The sequence below is a fragment of the Dermacentor silvarum genome, chromosome 3 (assembly GCF_013339745.2).
Source record: "Dermacentor silvarum isolate Dsil-2018 chromosome 3, BIME_Dsil_1.4, whole genome shotgun sequence".
Lineage (NCBI taxonomy): Eukaryota > Metazoa > Arthropoda > Arachnida > Ixodida > Ixodidae > Dermacentor > Dermacentor silvarum.
The window spans coordinates 189991375-190014530 of NC_051156.1; the positions used below are offsets into that span (position 1 = coordinate 189991375).

The window sequence follows — 23156 nt, forward strand, 5'->3', positions numbered from 1 at the left end:
AACTAGTCAGCCTCCCGGGCAGCCCTGCCTTTCCTGCTTGGTAATTTACGGCGTTTTAACTTGCTCCGTAGCAAGTGTGAACGCACCTGCTTAATGGCTTCCGGAATAGCTCGAATTGTTTTACAACACGCAGGTTGCTAAATAATTTCTCGCATTCCCTGTTTCCTCCGATCGCAAAAGAGTTTTCGACATCGCATCGATAAGCAAACGCTCTTTGAATACAAGCCCTAAAATACATACTATAGTGAAACTCCACTTGGTTGTATAGCTTAAAGCATCGTTGGTCCCCTCGAATAACAGTGTATTCGTTGCCACGTGCAACGAAAGTTTAATTCCGAGCTGTGAATCTGCAAGCGACTCGCGCCTTCTTAAATCTCGCTTTCACTGACCGACTCCCATAAATGATGCCTAATCGAAGTGTGCAGCAGCTGACCTCCGCGATCGTATGCACCAACACAGCTAATGGCGTATTTTACCTGAATATTCTGATGCAGGAAACCCATACAGGATGTATCTTTGCCGCGGAAATGCGTCTGCCTTTCCTATAATGTATTGATTAGGCGAGTCAGTTATCAGAGACTTAGCGATCTACGTGACATGTTTAAAAAGTACAGTCGGCAAAGGGCACAACAAGGAACGACGCACAGTGAAACGCCCGCAAGCCATTACAAGTGCCTGCTATACAACTGTGAGACAGTCAGTGCAACACAGAGGACGACGACGGTCAGATCAGCGACCATTTATTGGCAGCTGCAGTGCTTCACAAACGTAAGCATGCCGAGATAACGTACATACGTTTGCGGTTAGTACGTGGTGTGTAATAGAAAATCACGGTGTCGAAGCCGTGACAAGCAACAACCATTACAATTAACGTGCTGCTCAAGCTCTCGTACCTAATGTCATTAGGCATTCGTGTCTTGAAACAGAACCGCGTGTTTGCCCTATCGGCTTACGCACGATCAATACAAATAAAGAAAAACTGTAAACGCAGCGTCTGAACTTACAGAGGTATGTGTGGGCTAATATAGGTCGTAACAATGGGACACAGCAGAGAAAGTGGCCAAAATAAATCAGTCCTAGAGAGCGAAGTGCATCTCGCACTGTAGGTAGGGTTCCTAAAGCATTTCATTCACAATCCATCTCTGCGTGTCTTTTCAGCTGACAACTTATCCCTTAGCATGATTTGTGGTCGGTCGTCCTTATCTAATCGCTTTAGAGTACAAATAGCTCAATGGATTAGGGCTCAGTTAATCCGTACCTCAACATGAACGTATTACACAGCCACGACAACCTAAAATTTTATTGCGAAGTCGGCCGAGATACTGAACGTGAACCAAGCTAATTTCCATTGTTGCCACGCCGAAGTAGTCGGCACAGGGCAAAGGCCTAAATACACTAAGTGCTCTTGGCTTGTCACACCCTACTGTGCTGGCACAAACAAACTCCGTAGCTATAGTACAGCGAACGCGAGGATGCTGGGTCGGGCGACGAAAACGCGAGGAGACAAAGTGCTGGCGAGCTTTGAAAGGATAGAACAATACAGTGCAAATGTGAGAACAACACAAATGAACAATGACGAGAGCGAAAAAAAAACAACAAAAAAAACATGAAGTATCACCTCGTTACCAATGTTTGCCGAGTACCTCTTGCTCCTACAATTTTTCCTTTGTAGAAAAAATTGCGCTCGAAGTGACGAGCCACCCGCCAACAGCACCTTATTTGACAGAACGTGTCATATTCGAATCATTTTTAGTTTCCAAACCCCCAAACCTATTTCTCGCATTGGGGGCAACCCCAAAACGGTCCAAATACTAAAAAAATAATTTGGAATACATGACGTCACCCTAACGCACCGGTACCGAGGTATTGCAGCAAAAAAAAAAAAAAAAAAAAAAAAAATGTAAGTTTGGCTTTCATTGTCTCTGCTAGTAATCATCCTGTAACCCCAAAATTAGCGGAAATTTGAGACAACTCTTCATCGGTATAAGCTGATTCAGCGTTTGTTTTTAGTGTCGCCTAAAGGTGCCGGCACGGAATGCAAAGAGGCCCTCAAGTCGGCGGTGGTTTTGCCATGCTTGTTGGAGAAGAGATGGCCGTACTAAAAAGTCGCAGTTTCGCCCGAAAGGGGAAGTATCGATTGCGATAGAAAATTAGTAGACAGCTATACGAGGTAAGGATAGTAGTTGTATCGGCCGTATAAACTTGTAAACATTCGCTTACTAACTAAATTAGCACAGCATGGTGTCACGCGCGCGCAAGCAAACATGAACACTTCTCATTCGACGAGTCCTAGGGGTGTGCGAATATTCGAAACTTTCGAGCACCGAATTGAATACTGTCCTATTCGATTGTATCTTCGAATCGAATAGTCACTATTCGTAATTTCGAATATTTTTCGAATACTATTCCAAAATTTCAAAACGTCAAGTGCGCCCCCAAAAAAACTTAAAATTGTACCAAAAGCACGGTAAAAATTCACCCTCGGGCGTAGTATATAGACATAATACATGGGAACTTGCGCAGTGGAGCAGGCTGCGTCAGTTAGGTAGCCATACTTTACAGGCTTTACAGCGATCATTCGCACTCTCTGGAGAGCCCTGCGCATGCGAAGAAACTACTTGCTCACTTCTAATGCTCCACTTGTGCCTTTAATAAACAACGCTTCATAACGTACTATGTAAAGACAGAAACTTGCTAAGCTTAAGAATACTGGGATGTGACTATAGCTTTATATGTGACAACAGCTATTCATCATTCCAAAACTATTAGAAAAATATTCGGTATGGGATTCGCATCTGGCATTATTCGACTCATATTCGATTCGGTCTCAAAAATACCTATTCGCACACCGCTATAGATGATCGCGGAAGCTCGCTGTCAAAACACTGGGGTGAGGAAGCGCGGCGGCAGCAGCGAGCGAATTGACCCTTTGTGCTGCCCCTCGCTTAAATGCGAACTAAACGGCGAAAACACAGCGCACACGAAGCTATCAGCACTCGGCGCACTCTATGCCAAACAAAGATCGCTTCAAGCCCGCGCGGCCACGCCATACGCAATAACCGCAGAAGTAACGCACCCCCCCCCCCCCCCCCACCTCTTTCCTCTCCCTCCCGGTGCCTTGCGCGTGACGGAAGACGGCGCGCTTCCTCCCCGCGTTCCTCCCTTGCGCGCGCGAGATTGAGCCGCCACCGTCGGCTCACCCTCACACGCTTTCACTCGCCCATACAGCACACGGCGACGATGTTATCGCCTTTCGACTTTATACGGAACATAACGACAATGGCGACGACAGAAACGCGCCTCGGTGGAGTGTACATACAATTGCTATCGCAATAGAACACGGAGGCGCCTTGTCCGTTTTGGGTACAACGCGCCTTGGTGCGCGGATCGGTTTGCAGCCACGTTGGCACCGGTTCTATCATCAACCGGCAAACTGATCGTCTAGTAGGAGAATGCGACAGAGTTTGCTAAGAGTGCGACAAAAAAATTATTTGCGGTGGGCAACTAAAGCGTGAAACGTACGTACGCAGAGAATCGTCCGACCCGTCGTACGATCGGTTTTACAAATAAGCGGCATCCAACAAGTTTTTAAGCAGTTTCCAAAGAGCTCCAATAGTCCGCCCTATAGAGCAGCACATCAAGCGGGGTCAGTGTTAAGATTGCGTGCGATCCGACTTAAGACTAGCCGTCCCAACAACCGCATCCAGGTTTCGACAGTTAAAACCGCCGCATTTCCGACACGTCGCATGCTGTATCGGAATGCTAAGTCGTGTCATGTTTATCGTGCGCAACTCCGCCAAAACCACCCGATATGTACAAAACATGGCTGCTCTTATTGAAACGTATTGGAAACCAGCTGAATACTTGTATATGTTTTTTTATTTATATTATCTTTTTACGTGAAGCCAACGCTGATGATTGGACACCATAAGCAAGAACACTGTTTTGATTATACGTAAGAAATTATTTTTTTCTTATGATGGTACCGTTAGGAGTACGACGGATCGAACAATTTTTACGCCCATGTGTATCGTACTTAAACGTCTAGCACTCGGGCAAATTTTTGGCTGAATGCATACAAAAAAGAAAAAAAAAACCGTTGTGGAATACAATGACAACAGCCACTAATTCGCGTTGTCTATGACACCATAACGACACTTAGAGAGTCAATATGGCGAACATGATCAATGAACGTGGGCAAGAAAACACCGATAATACGAAAAATATACGATGTGCGGGCGAGCGTGTGCAGGTGCGGTATATAGTGAGTGCGGCCACCAGACTTGCACGTGTGCATGACGAGACACCTATACGACCAGTCGCCGCTGACGACGAGACAGTAGTAAAGCGACTGCGTTTGTACAGGGAAAGGCCAGACGGGGTATGACCACACAACCACCATCCAAGACGACGACGACGACGTGTCAGCACCGCAGTATTCACATGCCGGGTATATACCTGCTTTTGTTGGGCGTCGAAAGCACGCGCTCGGCGCTTGACCCGTCGCAGCAAAGCTGCCGTCTCGGTCTCCGACTCTGAGTCACTACCGTCCGAGTTCTGGCACAAACATCACGTGAGACACGCACAACAACAGACGGGGACTCGCACGAAGGGGGGAAAGAGAGAGAGAGAGAGAAAAAGAAAAGAGGAATAGAGAGAGAGAGGTCAGCAAGGAAACGGAAACCTTCATCTACGATTTGGTAAATTCTGAACGAATGGACGCATGTTGAATACGTCTTTTTCTCGAGCCTCGTTCTGGAATGTACAGTAAGGTCCCCTTTCAAAGCGAACACATCATTAGCATTACGCCATCGATTACAGCTAAGATATTGAACGAAGGAATGCAGGTTACTTCTTCAAGCGTGGATGCATGCCTGCCTAATGCATCATATTAGTCATGTTTCCGGGTAAACTTGACGAGATGCTGCATTCACAGTGTGTTAATTACCAATTAGCTTAGAGACCTGAGATATGCGATGTACCGTGGCAGTCCGAATTTTTTCGCCCACTCAAAAAAAGATGAAGAAAAAAAAAAAGACAGTAATCGTTCGAAAACGGGCTCCTCGGCGACAAATATCCGCTACAAGGAACTGCAGTGATTAGATCCTTTGAGCAAAAACACATTCTTGAAGTGCCCTCTCGCAACGACGACTACATGCCAGAGTCGCAGTAGGGCACTCACAACTGGACGGTCCGAAGGTTAGCATGAGTTTTAAGTTTTGACTTCACGTGTATAACACCTCGAAATCTTTGCTAATGTTTTACTCATGACCCGAGTTGGCAGACCCAAGACCTTGGTGACAACTCCAGGTTACTTCGGGACTCGGATTCGCGACAATGTTTGAATTCACTGCCTGCTAGCGTCATCGCGCTGTCGCCACAATGCATCCTGCGTCGACCAGCAAAGATAACGCAAAAATATGTTTCCCTTCTCTGGGTGCCCAAAAAATAAAGAAGAGCAGAAACCACAGGAGGATGATTATCGAAGTCAAGCGACAGCTCTCGGTAGACCTCCTCACATATTGATTGTCTGCTGGATCACCTACTAGTTAGCTCCATTGGTTAATGCAATGAATAGTCTGAGCGCTGTCACGTATGGGCATGTCGGAGTGTAGTATGCAGGTAGTTGAACCATGCAACGAGATATACGCTGAATCACGGTCACGCGATGGAACGCTAGCAGTGCTAGCGCTCGAGCGCGTGGCCGTGGCTGAATATAATCATTATCGCTGCAGTCGCGAACAACAGCCCGTGAAGCATTGCCAGTGCCAAGTTAACGTTGGCCAGTGCTGAAAAGTGATATTTTTTTTCATCTTGCGTTCAAGTGCCAGTGCTCCAGCATAGCGCTTGGTGTTTGACAGAGGAAAGTTGTGTGCGTGTACGTGGAAATACAGTTTTGCGTTCTCTTTCACCAACCAAAGAGGGCGGCGAAATAGGGACATGACACCGATGCAACGAGAATGGCTAGAGTGTCCGTGTAATTGGCATCGCAATAAAATAAAACTAAGTATTTCCGATAGAATAATGAGAACAGGAAGCCACCCATTGGTTTCTCTGCATAAATAAAACGTTTCTAGCTTTCGTAATAGTGCAAGCGTGTGCACGCTAGAACCAGATAACACCATGCAACGTGCATCAGCAAAAGAGAGTGAAGAAGCGAACCGCTAACGAGCATTAATGCACATTATGCTAGGATGCTTCCTCTGTCATGATAAGCGGCCCGACTGCACAACACAGAAATGACACTTCAGAGCACAATGTGTCACTCGCCAGCTACGGTATTCCCGATGTCACAGTGAATCGTTCTAAAATTATGCCGTCCCAAAAAGTTGCGCTATAGTCCCATACCAGCAGCCCTGCAAGACCCAACGATTTCCCAACAAGTTCCCAGCGATTTCCGATAGGTTCCATCAGATTCCATCAATCTGAGCACCCATCAATGTGAAATGCCCGACGAATCGGGTGCTTTTAACGCATTTGCAAGAAAAGGCTTCCAGGAGAAAGCACTTACATGGACGGAAGTCATGTCAGTGTTTTCAGCTGGAAACCTTTTCTTGCAATGCGCATCAAACGGGCCCAGGCAAACACTACTCTCGAGCGTGACGCATTTGTGTTTCCGCCTGGCCGTGCCCAATTGCGTAGGCACACTTGTGCGACCTCACAGCCAGATTTTCAACGAAGCTGTTTCTGTGTCGCATTTTTACCCATTTCACACCCTCGTCCGCCATTGCCCGCCCGCCTTCGCAGGACATCTCAATGCGTCACGGCCGTTTCCCCGATGCCGGTGAATCCGAAAATAGCCATATCTAATTAACACACTCAAATACATGTTTCCAAATCACAAATACATCCTCAGCGAACTCATCAGTTCAAACAAGTTGTTACCTTTACGTGCGCAAAGCATTAGCCACTGCAAGGCATAGGTGGGGCCGCAACAGTTCGCGCTTACGTAAGCGACCAGCTCGACTCCGCTAGTATGAAAGCGTACCATAGCGTTAGCGATGTGTCGCACTCTAATGCAAACATTTTGCGCCACACCATAGCACTCGAATCGGTCCGACATCACGATTATAGGTAGCATTTGGTCTTGCGTACAGTTTTATTGGAAAATGTCGTGCGTGAAAGTAGGGGGCCCTGGTATCTTCTATGATGCGCCCGGGAAGTCTAGTTGCACTAGCGTCGCTACATTTTGCGGCCATCAGAATGCAGCCGCCACGGGCGCGAATGAAACCCGCGACGTCTCGATTGGCCGCAAAGCACGAGGTTACAGTCGCGCTTAAGCGGCTCCTGGCGGAAAAAAGTCTGTATGGAACACCGAAAAGCAGAGGGTTAATGTGCTGTACGTCGCAGCGTGTGAGTAACACATACACATAATTAAGTTACGGAAGGGTTATAAGCTGCTCGACGCAACATCGAAATTTTCTGTCAGGAGGAAATTATTTCGCGGTTGCCCTCGAGAAAGACGATGGTTTCAAGGAGCGGGAGGCATGCGCTCCCGAAATCTTAATTCGGGAACGCATGGAGCACCTGCAAAGCGTGAGTGCACGCAACTATCAATAAGTTCAGGGAAAATTAAATTGAATCAAATTACCGGGTTTACCAGTTTAAGAGCAACCTTCGGGCTACGAGTGACACTGCGGTGGATGCTTTGGTTTAATTTCGACCACCTGGGTTTCATTAAGGTGCACTTAAATTTAAGTACACGGACATGCGCAATGGTTTTTGAATTCTGCCACCGTCGCAATGGGAATAAGACACTGAGAAAGCTGAGAGTGCTACCGACGTCAGAACGATAGATGCCTGAAGCAAAAATATATATATATATATATATATATATATATATTAATAATAATTTAGTAGGAGTAAGTGTGTCCCGACTAAAAGAGAACACGACAATTCCCGATTCCAGCAAGTTTGCTGTCACTCTAAGCTGCACATCCGAGTCACTAGTACATTGTTACCAAGCTGACGAATAAACAAGTGATAAGAAAATATTTCTGTTCGTCCCCGAAAAACCGGAATGTCAATGCCAACTTTAAAGTCATAGGGAAAACTGGAACTACTGCCATCGGCTGTTCCCAGGCTTGAAGACTTCGGAAGTTTTCCAAAGCCTAGCGTTACTCTTGCATTTATAGAATTTTGTTGATAATAGAAGAAATAACTGAGTCATCGTTCCTTATAAACAGGAGTTTGATGGACTCAGTAAAGTGACAGCGCACGGAGGAGGCAAGCAAACGCAAGGCAGACAAACCAAGCGCTTCGTTTGTACATTCCGTTTGCCTTACACACTGTAAAATAATTTACACCCATAAAAGTCAACAAGGGTGTAAATCTGTCTAACTGACACCCTTAAACCCAAGGAAGACGTAAAGGCGTGAGTTAGAGACCTATTTATACCCTTATGCACTTTTAAGGGTGTAAATCGGTCTATAACTGAATAGGGGTGTAACATCTGTGTATAAATCACACCCTTGCGCCAAAACAGGTGTAAACGTGTGAGTTATAGACAGACTTACACCCTTATGCACATTTAGGGGTGTAAATCGATCTATAACTGAATAAGGGTGTAATATCTGTGTAACTCACATTCTTACGCCCAAAAGAGGGTGCAAAGGTGTGAGTTATAGACAGATTTACAGGCTTACGCAATTTTAAGGATGTAAATTATTTTACAGTGCGTACTGGCGCTAGTTGCACTGTTTATAACAAGTATGCGCAGCAGCAGATCCATCTGAGCACATTCTTTCTGCGGGGAAAAAAAAAGGGGGGGGCGCAAGAGAGACTCCTCCCAGAGTATATATACGCACCTTGGACGTCCGGGTGGGATGCACGAGTTCGTCGGGCACGACGACGGGCAGAGAGTCGACGGAGAGCGAGTCACCCGCCCGTGTTCGCACCGTGATGGCTCGCGTGTGCAACGGCAGCAGGGACGTCACTTCCAGAAGAGCGTGGTCACCTGCGTCGAGACGCGGCGTCACGAGATGGCTCGAGAACGTGTCTCAACATAACACCTCGGTATACAGATCATTCCATCAGAGCGCAAGGATTAACACGTCCGTCACGAATTTGGCGCAGTCGACAGGATCCGTCGCGGTGGAACCGAGAAACTCGCAAGAAGGCGCTAAGCTTGCGTCACGCTGATTATAACTGATGGCAATTTTGAAAACTCTCGCCAGCGTTTGACTTCGGGGAATCAAGCTTGTATTAGCGAGAATTGAACATTTTGATCAGGGCTCACCCGAACAGAGCCTTACAGACGCACTGTACAACGCTCACTGGCTTAAAAGTATCCACAAGGGCTACTGCAAAGCCGCAGCAAAGTGTCCAATAAAATCGAAACGACGCAGGATAGTAGCACAAGTTTCTGCGGCCCCCCGATAAAAAATAAATAAACTAACCTTCATTCTCAAGAACGTTTTTACACTAGTTGGCGCTCGGGCACCCGGCCGCCGCTAATGATAACGAATGGCATGATGAGAAGACGATCGCCGCGACGGCGGCCAATTCGGAACGGTGATTCCACCAGGGAAGCTTTGTGAATAATGACCATGGTCCATTTCAACCTCTCTATTTTGAAAAGTGTTACGGAGCTGCTTAAATTAAAGCGGTAATAATGAGTAAAAAATAGTTTAGGCTGTATTTAGGAAATAATGCGTCAGAAGTTGCAATACGACCGCTTTCAGCGCGAAAGCAGGAGGCTCGGTTAGCCAGAACACAGGCGGCAATGCAGCCACAAAGTTCCACTGGCGCTTTGCCGTGACGTCATCAATTTGCGCAGCCCAAATTCCGGTCTATTTAATTGTTTATCGCAAAAAAGGTGTACAATGCATTTTAGCGAACCCAAGGACTCAATTTAGCTAGTAATCGCGGACGTTTCCTTCGCGAAAACGGCCCAAATAAAATAAAGCACTGATAATTCGTGACGTCACAATGACGTACGGACGGTCAGATTTCCGCACCAAAATATGTTTTTCACTTTAACCAGTAAGAACTAACTTTCTTCCCGCAAGCTAAATATTCTAGACTTTTGAGAGAATACTCCAACAGAATGATTCAGTATCGCTCAGTACTGTCCACGCTGAAGCTTGGGCGAGTTGCTAAAGCATGTTTCATTTCATTTATTAGTACCCTCGAGGCCCGAAGGCATTACCGAGTGGAGATGTGGAATTGAGAAATACCGCTTATTACAGTATTCCTCAGATTCCTGCATGGTTACACAATGTTAGCTAAAATTCATGAAAACGAACAATGTCTTGCATGGAAGCGATTGATCCGGGAAGGCGATTTTAGTCCTCTTAAGTCTGCTGGATTTACGGGTACTGTCAAGCCTTTGTGCGAAATGTGTTAGTACGACGGATAGCGCAAGAACTATGAATGAATTCTGGTGCCAAAACCACTGATTTGATTATGAGGCACACTGTAGTGGGGGAACTCCGGATTAATTTTGACTACCAGGGCGATCTTTAACGTGCCCCAATGCACGGGACAGGGGCGTTTTTGCATTTCGGCCCCCATCGAAATGCGGCGACCGCGGCCGGGATTTGATCCCGCCACCTCGTGCTCAGCAGTACAGACACTACAATACACGAAAAAATACACGCCACACAAAGAGTGCGCTGTGTGCGTATGCGCGTGTGTCTCCGTTTGTGTCATTGCGGTTTGTGCGCTATTCGTCAGCGATTTTGCACACGTGTCAATGTTCTGTTTTATGTTCTGTTCGCAGGATCGAGACTATGACAACTATGATTCTTAAGATGGGGGCACCGACACGTGTACATTATTTATCACTTTCAGGTGTCTCAGTGCCTAACATCTGTTCTAATGTTATCACTCGGTGCAAGAAGCTCCTTCACGTATCATAACTTTCGGCCGAGAGCCTCACGTGAGACTACTGTTAGTGCGAGGAAACGATCGAGCACCTATGGTCTACCTGTCCTCGCTACGACGTAGAACGCCTCCCTCTCAGGACAACTTTAAACCGACTGCACTCGAGACCATTCTCTGAGTCAAAGATACCCGGACCGTGGCTACACCCGTCACTGGTACAAAAAGCGATTCGTGCATTAGTAACAGTATTTGAAGTGCACCGGTTTAAGAGACCGCTTATAGTGTCCCTGTGCATCATCCCACTCAGTACTCATTCTCTCCCTCTTATCCTCTTTCTATTCCCCCTTTCCCTTACCCCTAGTGTAGGGTAGCAAACCGGACGCTCGTCTGGTTGGCCTCCCTGCCTTTCCTCTCCTTGCTCTCTCTCTCTCTCGAATGTCATCGCCGATTCTACAGCGAAACAATTTTGTCTAAACAGATTGCGTGTGCGAAATGAACACATAGTGCACGTTCTGGAACGCACGCACGCACCAACGATTATGATAGAATGTAGAATGAGTCATGCATAAATAACCGATGCACATGACCCGCAGATCATATTTCCCCGACCGACGACTGTGGTCCCCGCTATCGTTGTGCTTTGAATTATGTTTGTTTTGCTGGGTACAAGATTGCCTGCCAATTACGAGTTCAATCTTACACTAGCGCTTTTGGTCGTTCTGTATTCTTCACCGTCACTACAACGCGACAATATGCCTCAGTGTCTCTTCAAAATAAACCAAGGCGAAAAGTGTAAACGCGGCAGTATAGCCCGTACCTGTGGGTGAATCGATCTCGGTGACCTTCTTGCCGGCTGCGTAGACAGCGTATCCGGTGACGGCGGCCCCGTTGGAGGTGCCCAACGCGTTGATGGTTACTGGTAGCCAGGTGACTAGCACGGTGCCTTCCTGTGGACCCGCCTCCACCTGGACGTCCACGGGCGGGTCCGGAATACCTGCGCACAACGCGTAGTGTCCCGTGTAAGGAAAGTTGCGGCAGAGAATTCGACTACGCGAGAGCTGGCCTTCGCCACCTCGAGAGGGAAGCACAGTGCTGTGGCAGGTAACTGCGTGCGAGCTACCTGGATACCTCATTTAACACGATGGCGACCCGTATTTATGAATTATCAATCTTTTTGTCACCTGTGTGGTATATATTGAAAAGCGTGGTACGCTATAATCAACTGCCCTTTTCATCGCCGCTTCGCGCGTCGCACCAGAAAAAAAAAATCGATAACACAAGTCTCACCATCGCTGCGATCCACTTCCACTGCGAGCGGATGGGCGGGAAAGAAAGTACTGCGAATGACGTCACCATAGATGTGATAAGAAGCTTTGCACTGTTTTTAAGCTAAGCTTGTATTGGCTCAAAAGTTTCAGTGGCGTTTTCGTGATCACGCAAAAAAAAAAAACGAAAAAAAAAAACGCCTGCTCCCAGATAGAGCAGCACCGGCATCGAATCACGTGACGCGTGTGGCCGATAAGGGTCATTTAGTGTGTCGCGGAGAGGGAAAGGGAAAGAAAGGAGCTTGGTGCGCGCTCCGCCGGGCTTCCCTCGCCTTAGATTAACCTCGGTGACCGGTTGGGAAGACCACGCGTAGTGCGTTCCGCCGAGGAGCAGGCTGCGTTTGAGCAACGGCGCCACAAACTCGTTCGTGAAAGGGCTCATCGTCGATGAGCCGATTCTAGCGTGAGGGCTTCCGAAGCCCAGACGAAACGTCAGCGAAGAGCCGCGGACCCCGAGTTGCGGGATCGCGATGTTGAGGCCAAACGTCAGCGAAGAGCCGCCGACCCCAAGTTGCGGGAGCGCGATGTTGAGGCCAAACGTCAGCGTCGTCCTGCCCTTCAGGAACCCGACAACGGTGGTGCACGCCTCGGCAACGCTCGCGCCAACTTGCCCGGTGCGACGGCCAGGTTTCAACGCGAGTTTCGGAGCCAGTTGCAGTGCGTGTGACCGGTTGTGGTTCGAGCACAACGTGGTACTCGTCAGTGCAATTCGTTCACCGAAGAAACACACGACAAGCTTCGCTTACCCCCCATTTTCCGGTAGGGGAAGGATTGGTCATTTTTTCTTTAATATTCTGCCGGCAATGTCTGGGCCAACGTTAGCATTCTCCAATCATAGGATGTCGTCCGCTATAAAACATCTCCTTTTGTCCAATGGTTAAGAAGACGCTCGAAGACAACCTGTGCCTTTTACTGCGCACGTAAATACTATCACATTTCGCCTTTGCCTTCTCCTTCTTGTCAAATGCGAGCGCAAGCATTTCTTTGGCTATCCTACCCCACTTTGTTCTATTTGGCCTCGATACGATGATTGGGTAAAATGATTTAAGAAAATATAGCCCACACAAGGAATCGTATACGGAGCTGCAACATGGTAAGCGAGTGCCTGTCCTCCTCGCCATGCCAACAGCCGAGAAGGGGCACGGAATACATGCGACACTAGATTAGAAGAGCACCGCCTCTCTCTCACTGCCACGATATCGACGCGCATTGCAAGGCTCGCGCGTGGAGGTTTAGAAGGTGTCCAGAGACGCGCAGTGTGCTTTGGCTGCAAAAGCGACAAAGCCAAACGGACGTACCGCAACGTTCCACCCAATGGGCTGCAATGGAAGTCGTATAAAGTATATTTGTGCTGCACAAATGGCTCTAACGTAACCTACGCAATCATCGTAGATGGGTACTGCCGAATTTTTGTTCCATTCCTCATTCCCCGTACGGTTATAACCATGCGGGTGGCTGTGAACCATTGTTTGCTCAATGTACCGTTGTCAGCAGAAGCGGTGATCAACTAGCACGTGGAAGATTTCAGGCTGAAATTATTTCGCGACCTGGCTGTGGGTCTGTCAGAACACCACATGTACACTTGTCGAAACAACAGTTCACCTTGCTAAGGGTGTGAATTGCGCATGTGCAATGTGACGAGTGACGGCTACAAACGCGGGTAGCCAAATATAAAGCCGTTTTTTTTTGGAAGTTGCGCTGCAATTCACCAATATGTTGTACCAACAAGGCCAAACAGCCACATTACTATAACCATGCGGACCTGCGGTTATAACCGGACGTCAGCCTGGTTTTAGCAATGTCGCTGTAATGTGGTTATGTGTAATGGCTGTAATGTAGTAATGTGGACGTCCGGTCCTGCCTTTCCTTACTTTTCTCTCTTTCTCTCAACTATGGGTCGGTCAGGAGAGACAAGGTGGAGAGAGACAGAGCAACGGGGTGTATACCACGTACCTTTCGGCAACGTCCTGAAGTCGACGAACGAGGTGAGCATGCTGGCGAGCTTGCGCGGCTCGGCGCCCTTGGCGTGCTCGTCGGCCGACGCCGAAGCGCCCGTGAGCGCGGCCGCGGCCGACGACATGAGCAGCCGGCCGGGCTTGGCGCGCACCGACACCCGGTACGAGGTGTTGGGCGCGAGTCCCGTCACCAGGTGGCGGAACGTGCCCGGCTTGAGCGATTTCATCTCCACGCTGTTGACGGCCACCACGTGGCTGAAGTTGGAGTTGCTCGGCAGCCAGCTGATGGTCGCCGTCGTCGAGGTGATGTTCGAAGCCTTCACGCAGCTCGGTGCCAGCGGAACGTCTGCGCAAAGGAAAGGGCAGGGCTCGCCGCAAGACGCCCAGGGCAAAACAGGACGCGGACGCAATCAAGACGCACAGCGGCACGATTCAGGGTCCGCATTCACAAAGCCATTCGTGCGATAAAATGGTTCGTAAGAACATTTACTGTGGCGGCCGTAAAGTGGAATGAAATCTTTTGTGAGAATTCAGCCTCAAAGTTTGCACTCCCAAAACATTGCGGCGTCTCCAGTAGCCGCAATGTTGTTTTGAGGACGTTGAACTCCAAAAATCAATCAGTCTTCATTCTTTCAAATAAAACTGATCCAGTGCTAGTCAGTATACTTGTCCTGAGTGCTTCTGTATCGTGTTTACGTGCCATCTGCGCTGCAAGCAAGGTGAACCTTAACCAAGTGCAGATTGCGGGGTCATTCGCAAAAGTCAGCCAAATATTTGTTTATTTTCTTTAGTACCACATGTATTAGTCCAGTATAGAGAGCCCTACCAAGATGGCGCTCACGATGACTCTGTCTGCGTGGCTCGCGAAAGACTAAATCTAGAGTGCTTCGGGCCACAAAGAGAACATAGTTTCGGCTATGCCATTCGCGTGACTGAACATTTACTTAATTGCACCGAACACGTACACGTAATATCCTGGACACACCCTATAGATCAAAGAACCAAATGACGCCTGCTGTGGTTAAGTCCGATGTGATTAATAAGGGCTAATAAGGACGCTAATCAGTACTGGGCACGCTATATATATACACACTTTTTTAACCATTGAAAGATAGGGACTGAAGAGCAAAATGAGATACTCGCGATTCTGACGTTCACCGGCTGAGAACAACAGGACATCCTGAGAAAGGAACTCGGACTGGAGTTGGAACTTAATGAGGACGACTGGATTTACAGATGCTTTTTCTGCTTCTCATTGAAATAAAGTTATGGGGTTTAACATTCAGAAGTTCCACGGGCCACCGTATATAGTAAAGGAAGGCGGATAAATTACGAATATCCGGGTTTCTTTAATGCCTACGCAAGGCACCGTTATACAAGAGCGCACTTGCATTCCGTCCCCTCGGAACGCGGCCGCCGCCGCCTGGAAATCGATCCCGCACCCTCGCGCCAGTGCGTGTGTAAATGCGTGGGCCATTTTGTCTTCTAACTTATGCGTAAAAAAAATGACGGTTATTAAAAAAGAGTAATATTTATGCGGAACATTTTTCTCGCTGTCTTTTTATCTTGCGCGCTTTCTTTGTGTCCTAAATAAGGGCATGGTATGATTAAGTTTGCGCTGCAGCGCGATGAAAATGTCATTTCGGACGTGGAAGCAGCGCCTGAAAAGTTATAGGAGCGCGCGACGGCGGGTCAGCACTTACTCTTCCCGATGACAATGGTGCATGCGGCATCCCTTGAATGCTGGCCAGAGGTCAGGACAGACCTCACGCTGATCCGGTGCGGCTATAAGGAGAAACACCAGAGTGTAGAAAAAAAAAAGAAAGAAAAGCCAGATGAGAAATTTGCATCAAGATAAACGCATACAACATAAGTGAAGAGACTGCATCCTCATGGGCTGCGTCTTTAGGTTACTTGTAAGAGCAGCGTGTAAGAGCGGGGTTGAAGAATTAAGCAGGAACGTGTTCGATGTAAAGTGTTGTGTGCTATGTTGTGCGCAGTTCTTTAGTCATGTGCCAATCGCATCTGCGCGCTCTGTAAATGTATGCGCTGAAGCGAAAAAAGAGAGAAAAAAAAATGCACCACCGCTAAAGCAGCACAGAATGGCCCCGTTATAGGAACACTGGACGAAAACAGCAAGTATGAACTCTCTTTATCATTTTGAACCGCTGGTCAACCCCCCCTCTCCCCCTAACCACATACACACACACGCACACACACACACACACACACACACCACACGCACGTACGCACGCACGCACACGCGTACACTCTCTCTCTCTCTCTCTGTTGCGCTCGATCATGCAAATGCATGGGGCGACAAGAACTTTGCGTTGTGTTTCGGATAAAAAGTAGAAGTGTTCTCTGTGCGTTGCAATGCGTCAATATTAGCATTCCTTTTTAGTTTATACATTGCGTGAGAGGAGATCAGTCGTTTAACGTTTGCAAGGAAAGCTGTTGTGGGAACTTTCCAGTTGTTATTGTTTTCTTTGTAACAACGCGGCTATGGTGGTAGTGTTCAGGAAACCTCAGGAGTTGCTAGTCTACTTCCTATAGAGCGCTGCCGTACATGCAACATCGTTTATTATTGACTTCGTTGCTTGGTCAAGCGCGACAAGCTTCTTTCGCGGGCCCACACGCAGTTGTATTTCCGAACGATCAAAAGAACAGTGGTGCTAACGGCTTGAACCACTTCCTCCGAGAGCTTCGAAGCCGAATGGCCTCGACGTCGTTTGTCTGGACTCACCAATGCTAACCCACTTCCCTTCCGTCTCTATATTCCTCTTCCTGCCACCTTTACAACAGCAAACAAGAACGCGCGGCGCATTGACCGCATTGTTTTTTTTTTTTCATCGTCTTCATCAGCTTCGCCTTCATCGGCAACGCGAAGACGGCAGGATCAATCCAAATGCCTTCCTTCCTTCCTTCGATTGGACAACAGAACCGACGAACTGCTGACCACCACGCGCGAGCTTCGCGGCGAATCCAAAGAGTTATACGACCACTGCAGAGTCGCGACGCGGAGGCGTGCCTGCTTTGTTTCACTCTCAACCCTTTTCGGCAACTCAGAGTCTGGGACGAAACGAACGCGTCTACAACAACGCGTGCACGGGTCATTCCTCGTTAAAGGCGCGCCGGAACGCCGCAGCGAAGCCGTGCACCTACTGTTTCCGGCAGACTGGTCCCTCCGACGCCGCTCAGCCGAGCGCGTGATCACCAGGGAGCCCCAACTTGGCGTTCCTCGTCCGCGCTGCGTACGTGTGTTGTGCGTGTATATGTATACGTGGCCACCCGAGGCCCTCCCGTCATCGATCATGAGAGCTCCATCCAATTCGAGCGCCTCTATATCCTATCGGCCGCATTGGCTCCCGAAGCAAAGAGGATACAGCTCCAGCACCTCGTGGGTGCTCGGTTTCGTCTAAAACTGCGCAGCGCTGAAGATGCTATATAGAGTGCGCCGTTGGCGCGTGAGCTTGTCAGTGGAACCGAATTCAGAGTCGAAGTTTATTAACTTGCCGGCAAACTTTATCCTTAATAGGCTTATCCTTACAGGTAAGCAACACCCTTACCCTTAAGTTTTAAGTGTGGCGCTGAAACTGATTCGGAATGAAAGGAAGACACAATACAACGGAAGAGAGGCTGACTTTCAACAGACATATTTTATTTGTCAGGGGGTTGAGAGTTTTCAATCCGTCTCTTTAAGGCTTCTTTTCTCGCCCTCCTCCATTGTTCGACGGGAAATAAAGCCTCATTCATTCATAAACGCTTATTATTTATGTCACACGCTAAGCGCACGAGTCACTTTACTGTAAGAGGAAGGAAAAGAGCACAAAGAAGAAAAAGAACAAACATGATTGGTGTCGCATGTATTGTTATAGCCGCGAGGCGAAAAAAAAGTAGACAACCACACCTTTTCATAGGAATCATAATCTAAATGAGCTAACTGACAGTCGAAAATGTTTAACGGCTGGCTCACCCATTTATACAGGTTTTTTTTTCTTACATCGAGCCGTCCCGCGAATTCTGACCAATCTTTCTGATTGTACGGAAACGGCCATAAATCTCCCGAAAAATGTTCCAAGTCCCCCACAAAAAAAAGAAAAAAAAAAAGAAAAGAAACGCGTCATGCAGCACAACCGCATTGTAACTGGCATTATGCGCTAGGTAGCAAGCCCAAAACAGGTTTAAACCCAAGCTATTTGTGTGTAGACAATGTATGCCTAACTCAGTTCGCTTCAGATCCAGACATGCGTCGAGAAGTGCGCGTGAGCAAAGGTATAATATGCGTTGCATAATGACCATCTCTCTCAAATCAGCTTCGTCGTTGTGCAGCCGTGTGATGCGGTGAAGCAGACAAACAGTGGAAAGGGGCTCCTGTCACGGGACAAAGCATGTGTCCTTTAATGATACACGCGCGCACGCGCCTTTTCTGGTCACAGTGCAAACATCTTAGAAGTCTAATAACTGTACTGGTAGCCACTCAGAGCTGCTTCTGGCGTTGCTGTGACCCAGCATAAAAAAAGAGCACTGAGAGAGCGAATATCTTTGTGTGTGTGTAAAAAACTTGTGCTTATTAATAGTATTTGGAAGACCACGTTGCAACACCTGAGAACCATAGTGCATGGTGCAGGGTTGTGCCAGCGTTAGTGATGGCGGGCGTTGTGGGACGAGTTATTAACTTGCAAGTTTGCGAGAGTTCGTAATGTTGCGTTGTTTTTGCAAATTATTGTTCTTAGGACGATGAAGTTCCGTTCCACGTTAGGAAGCGCAGATCGTACTTGGCCGCGGCATCCACGAAATTATTTGTACCAACAACCAATAAAACGAGGCTAAAGTATACGTCAAGTCAAACTGAAGAGGGAGACTGCTGTTCTGAACGCACTTTTGTGTGACGGTTCGTTATCAGCGGAAAAAAATTATGATCAACTGCCTCTATGGAAATTTGCGCCACAGCTATGATATCGATTACATTGGCTGTCACAGTCGGTGGCATAGTGCAATCAGGTTTAAGCCCACCCATGGACAATACCATAACAACACCGCTGTGTGAGAGGTTCAACAAAAGCACAGCCGGTACTCTCGTTGCGCCCTCTAGAGGTAGGAATGAAATAAATAAATAAAACAACGTATTCACTCGGGGACATGAAAGTTAAAGCCGAGAAAACATTAGCGAAGGAGCGAGCTATAATTAATTGAACAATGTACAATAGATGGGTCTTGCCCTCTCCTTTAACGCAGGGTTAGCCGGCACTTAGGAAATTAAATGTATTTTATTGCGATAGCAATTATATGGACACTCAAAAGCAGATTTCTGCCGTCGGCGTCGCCGTCGCCGTGAGGTTCCGTATGACGTCAATGGAGGTGAAATCATCGCCGCGCGCCGCCGAACGCTGTATGTGCGAATGAAAGGGCGCGAGGGACGCGCGCTTTCACGGGGAGTGAACGCACGGCGGAGAACAAACGCGCGTTCTGCGCCGTGCTCCCTTAAGGGCTGCAGAAGTAGGCGTCTCTTTCCTCCTTTACAATCACCATATATGTAGAGCAAACGCGCCTTCTTCCGACGCGCGAGAGGCCGTGGGGGAGTGGGGGGAGGGGGAGGGAAGGGAGGCGACGTTTAGCTGTGGCACCAAGTGCCTATTTATATCAGAGTCTCCGGCAACAGTCACCAACGCCACACGCATTTTGAGCGAACGCGGGCAAAACGCCGACGGCGTCGACAGCAGTTCTGCGTGTTGCCGGTGCTGCGGCATGTCCAAGTTTATACAGCTGATAAAGCTGTATAGCTCTCTACAAATTTGCTATCGCAATTGATGCTTCGCCTTTCAGGTGAAACTGCGACAACTTTTCTTTATTGCGATAGCAATTATATGGACACTCCAAGCGCATTTCTGCCGTCGTCGTCGCCGTGAGGTTCTGTACAAAGTCCAACGGCGATAAAATCGACGCCGAGCGCAAGTATGCTGTATGTGTGAGTGAAATCAGGGGAGGGACGCGCGCTTTCACGGACAACGAACGCACGGCGCAGAGCAAACGCGACGTCTCCCGTCGTGCAAAAGGCCGGGGGGGGGGTATGGGAGGGAAGGAGGGATGGAGGGTTGGCGTCGTTAATCTGCGGCACCAAATGCGTATCTTACGACCAGGCGCAAGGGTAACTGGCGACTCAATCTCCCTCGCGAAAGGAGGAAAGCGGGAAGGTAGCGCTGGAAGGAGGGGACACGGCTTCTACTCTGCCACCAACTGTGTACTTCTACCAAGGTCGATCCAAATAGGTCACGAAGCTTCGGGCGAAAAGCGGTTCAGAACGAATTGTCAGCAATTGAAGCAGCGATTGAAGCAGCAATCAGAAGCAGCGATTGAAGCGCGACTATGTTTAGGGGGAAGAAACATTGGGAAAGAAAAAAGCGTTTTTTAATTAAAGCAAGACACAGTAAGATACATTCAACGAAAATAAAATTCCTAACCAATTTTATATACGCATAGTGAGAAAAGGAGAGAAAACTCTATTTTACTTTATCATTACCAATAAATACTTTTTTTCAGAGCCTACCGTAAGAGCAACCACCGATAGCGGCGGGCGTTGACGCCGCTATCACTTGCAATGCAGTGTAGCTCTTGAAGTTTGCAGAAAGGCGTGCTCGTAAAGTTCACCTGTTACAATACGCTCCCTCACATGTTGTGTTGTTTTGCTTGTCGACGTTTGTCCGAATTTTGTGTCCCGGGTAGTTTCATTGTTTCGTAACCTGTTCAGCCAAAAGTAGTGAGTTGCGACCGCAAGATAACTATTTACTTTAGTTGTTTTCGTGCGACAGCGCTGGCCGACGGTCTTGGCGTCCGACGAGAGGACGAGCACTCTACACCCAAAGGGTTCGTCGCCCTCCAAAGAAAGTATGCTCTCTGCAGGGATCAACTTTCGACACCCTTACGGCTGACCTTTTCTGCATCGCTTTCCACACAGAAAGCTCGGAACGCTTATCAAGTCGAATGGCGGGGGCATTTGAATATACAGCTCTAATGGCAGGCCTCCGAAAACAAATTTTGCGCCTTTGAGAGCGAAATGACGTCACTTCTGTTTTTAACGGATATGACGTCACATTATTTTTTCTTCCGCCGGAAGTGTTCCCTCCTCACACAGATGGCGCTAAGCCCCATGAACTGCCGATGAACCGCCATGTTTTGAACGTATGGGCTTCTATGGAAGCTTCGCTACCAGGTATATTTACCTTGCTTCTACTTTGCGCGGCTGAGGGCTGTCGCGCGCACCGTATCTTGAAAGCGATCTCCACACGGTTCTTACCTTTGTATGCGCTGTGCTTTCGCCGCTCAGTTTGCGTTGAAGCGATCGACCGCACGAACCTTCGGTCGCTGCTGTAGCCGCGCTTGCTGACGCCAGCGTTTTGACAGTGGTTGTCTGCGGTCATCGAGTGTGATCTATTCATGTTTGCTTATGCGCGCTGACACCATGCTTGTTAATTCAGTTAGTAAGCGAATGTGTCCAAGTTTATGCAGCCGATAAAACTACTATCCTTACTCCGTATAGCTCTCTACTAGTAAATTTGCTGCCGCAATTGATGCTTCGCCTTACGGGCGAAACTGCGACTTTTTTTTCCAGCTAAGCCTCATTGTAGGTAGGAAGGTCCAAACTGTCATTTGCTGCACTTATATAGATCTTTGTCCAATAGACGAACCCGGATATTGACAAAGTTTCTTCTTCTTTTTCTTGTGCTAGACGTCATTGTCGGCGCTTTTTTCGTGTGTCGCTTTGGTTGCCGAGACCGTTAGGGGCCTTATTACTCCTGTGATACGCACCTAATAATCAGAAATAGTGCGCCCGAACATCGCCTTACAGCCACCAAAGCCATCCACCGAAACGCTGAGCTAAACAGTGACAGATGGAAGCAGGTGGCAGCCAGCGAGCGCAAAGCCAAACACATCTGAAGCGCGCACTGCCCTCTAGAGAGCACACAGAAAGATAGACGTGCGCAGGGAGCCTTTTACGCGCGCCCACGCATTGTTGCGCTTGAGCGTGTGTCCGTATGAAGGCACCATAGATTTAGTATACTAGCTCTAGATGAAAAGCCGAGCGAAAGAAAGTGGCAAAAGCAAAGGCGCCGGCATGTTGCTTCGAGTCATTTTGTAACGCTAAATATTCAAAATGTTACGCATTAACAAGCATTAACACCGTAGCACGTACGTATGGACAACGTGTAAAGTTAATTCCGTATATTTTTCAGAGAGATCGGATGGCTATTAAGAAAATTTTGATTTAAAATTTACGGTGCGTGAAAGTATGCGTTTGCAAGCGCCTGAACTAAATGGCGCCACCATATTGAGGGAGCTTCTGGATCACGTTGATTGCACGTCTTGTCCGAACCGCATCTCGTCGTCTGCGCCTGCGCACCTGTACAAAGCGGCAAAATGGAGGCACCGCTGCAATTGCCGATTTGAATGCATGGGCGCTATGCAGAGCTTTTCCTCTAGAGTTGTTTACTCTACGGAAGGCTCCCTAGATGTGCGTAAAGTCATTGCAACTTGGAAAGTACAGCAACCTCTTTCTCTTCGCCGCCGCGCTGCGGATTGGCCAGTCACCGTCACGTGATCAATATCCGCCATAAGTGATTCAAGCCGCGACAGAGCGGACGGGTAGATGAAGCAATCGGTCGAAATCACCGCGAATGCCAGCGTTCGACGTAAATGGATTTTGAATTTCGTGTGGTTTAGGACATCAAAGCATTCTTGCAATTAAATAAGGGGAAATGCCCGACTGCAAGTTTTCGGGTGCGGCAACCAACGCAAGTCCGGGAAAGCACTCCTTGGGACAAAATTACAGCAAGCTCCGTGACACATGGTTGCACTGGACAAAGCGTGAGAAATTCATTCACAGCAGTCACGCCTGACTTTGAGAGGCAAACCTTTCTACAGAAAAACGTTTGAAAGAAGCGTCGCATTAAGTATTGCATATTGCTGAAGTGAAATTCTTGCGTCATTCACCGCAAGTTGCAGCTATGACGCAATTTCTTTTTCAACGCGAGTTTCACGGCAGTGTTTTATT

General features: G+C 48.0%; 1 protein-coding gene across 1 annotated transcript in view; it reads right to left on the reverse strand.

Moving 5' to 3' along the window:
* The window catches only part of LOC119446299 (uncharacterized), a 394554-nt gene that overhangs the window by 30416 nt on the left and 340982 nt on the right, over nucleotides 1-23156 (reverse strand). The window contains 4 exon segments of the mRNA XM_049664068.1: nucleotides 8808-8956; nucleotides 11645-11821; nucleotides 14106-14453; nucleotides 15811-15892. Coding sequence (XP_049520025.1) covers nucleotides 8808-8956; nucleotides 11645-11821; nucleotides 14106-14453; nucleotides 15811-15892 — 756 coding nt within the window.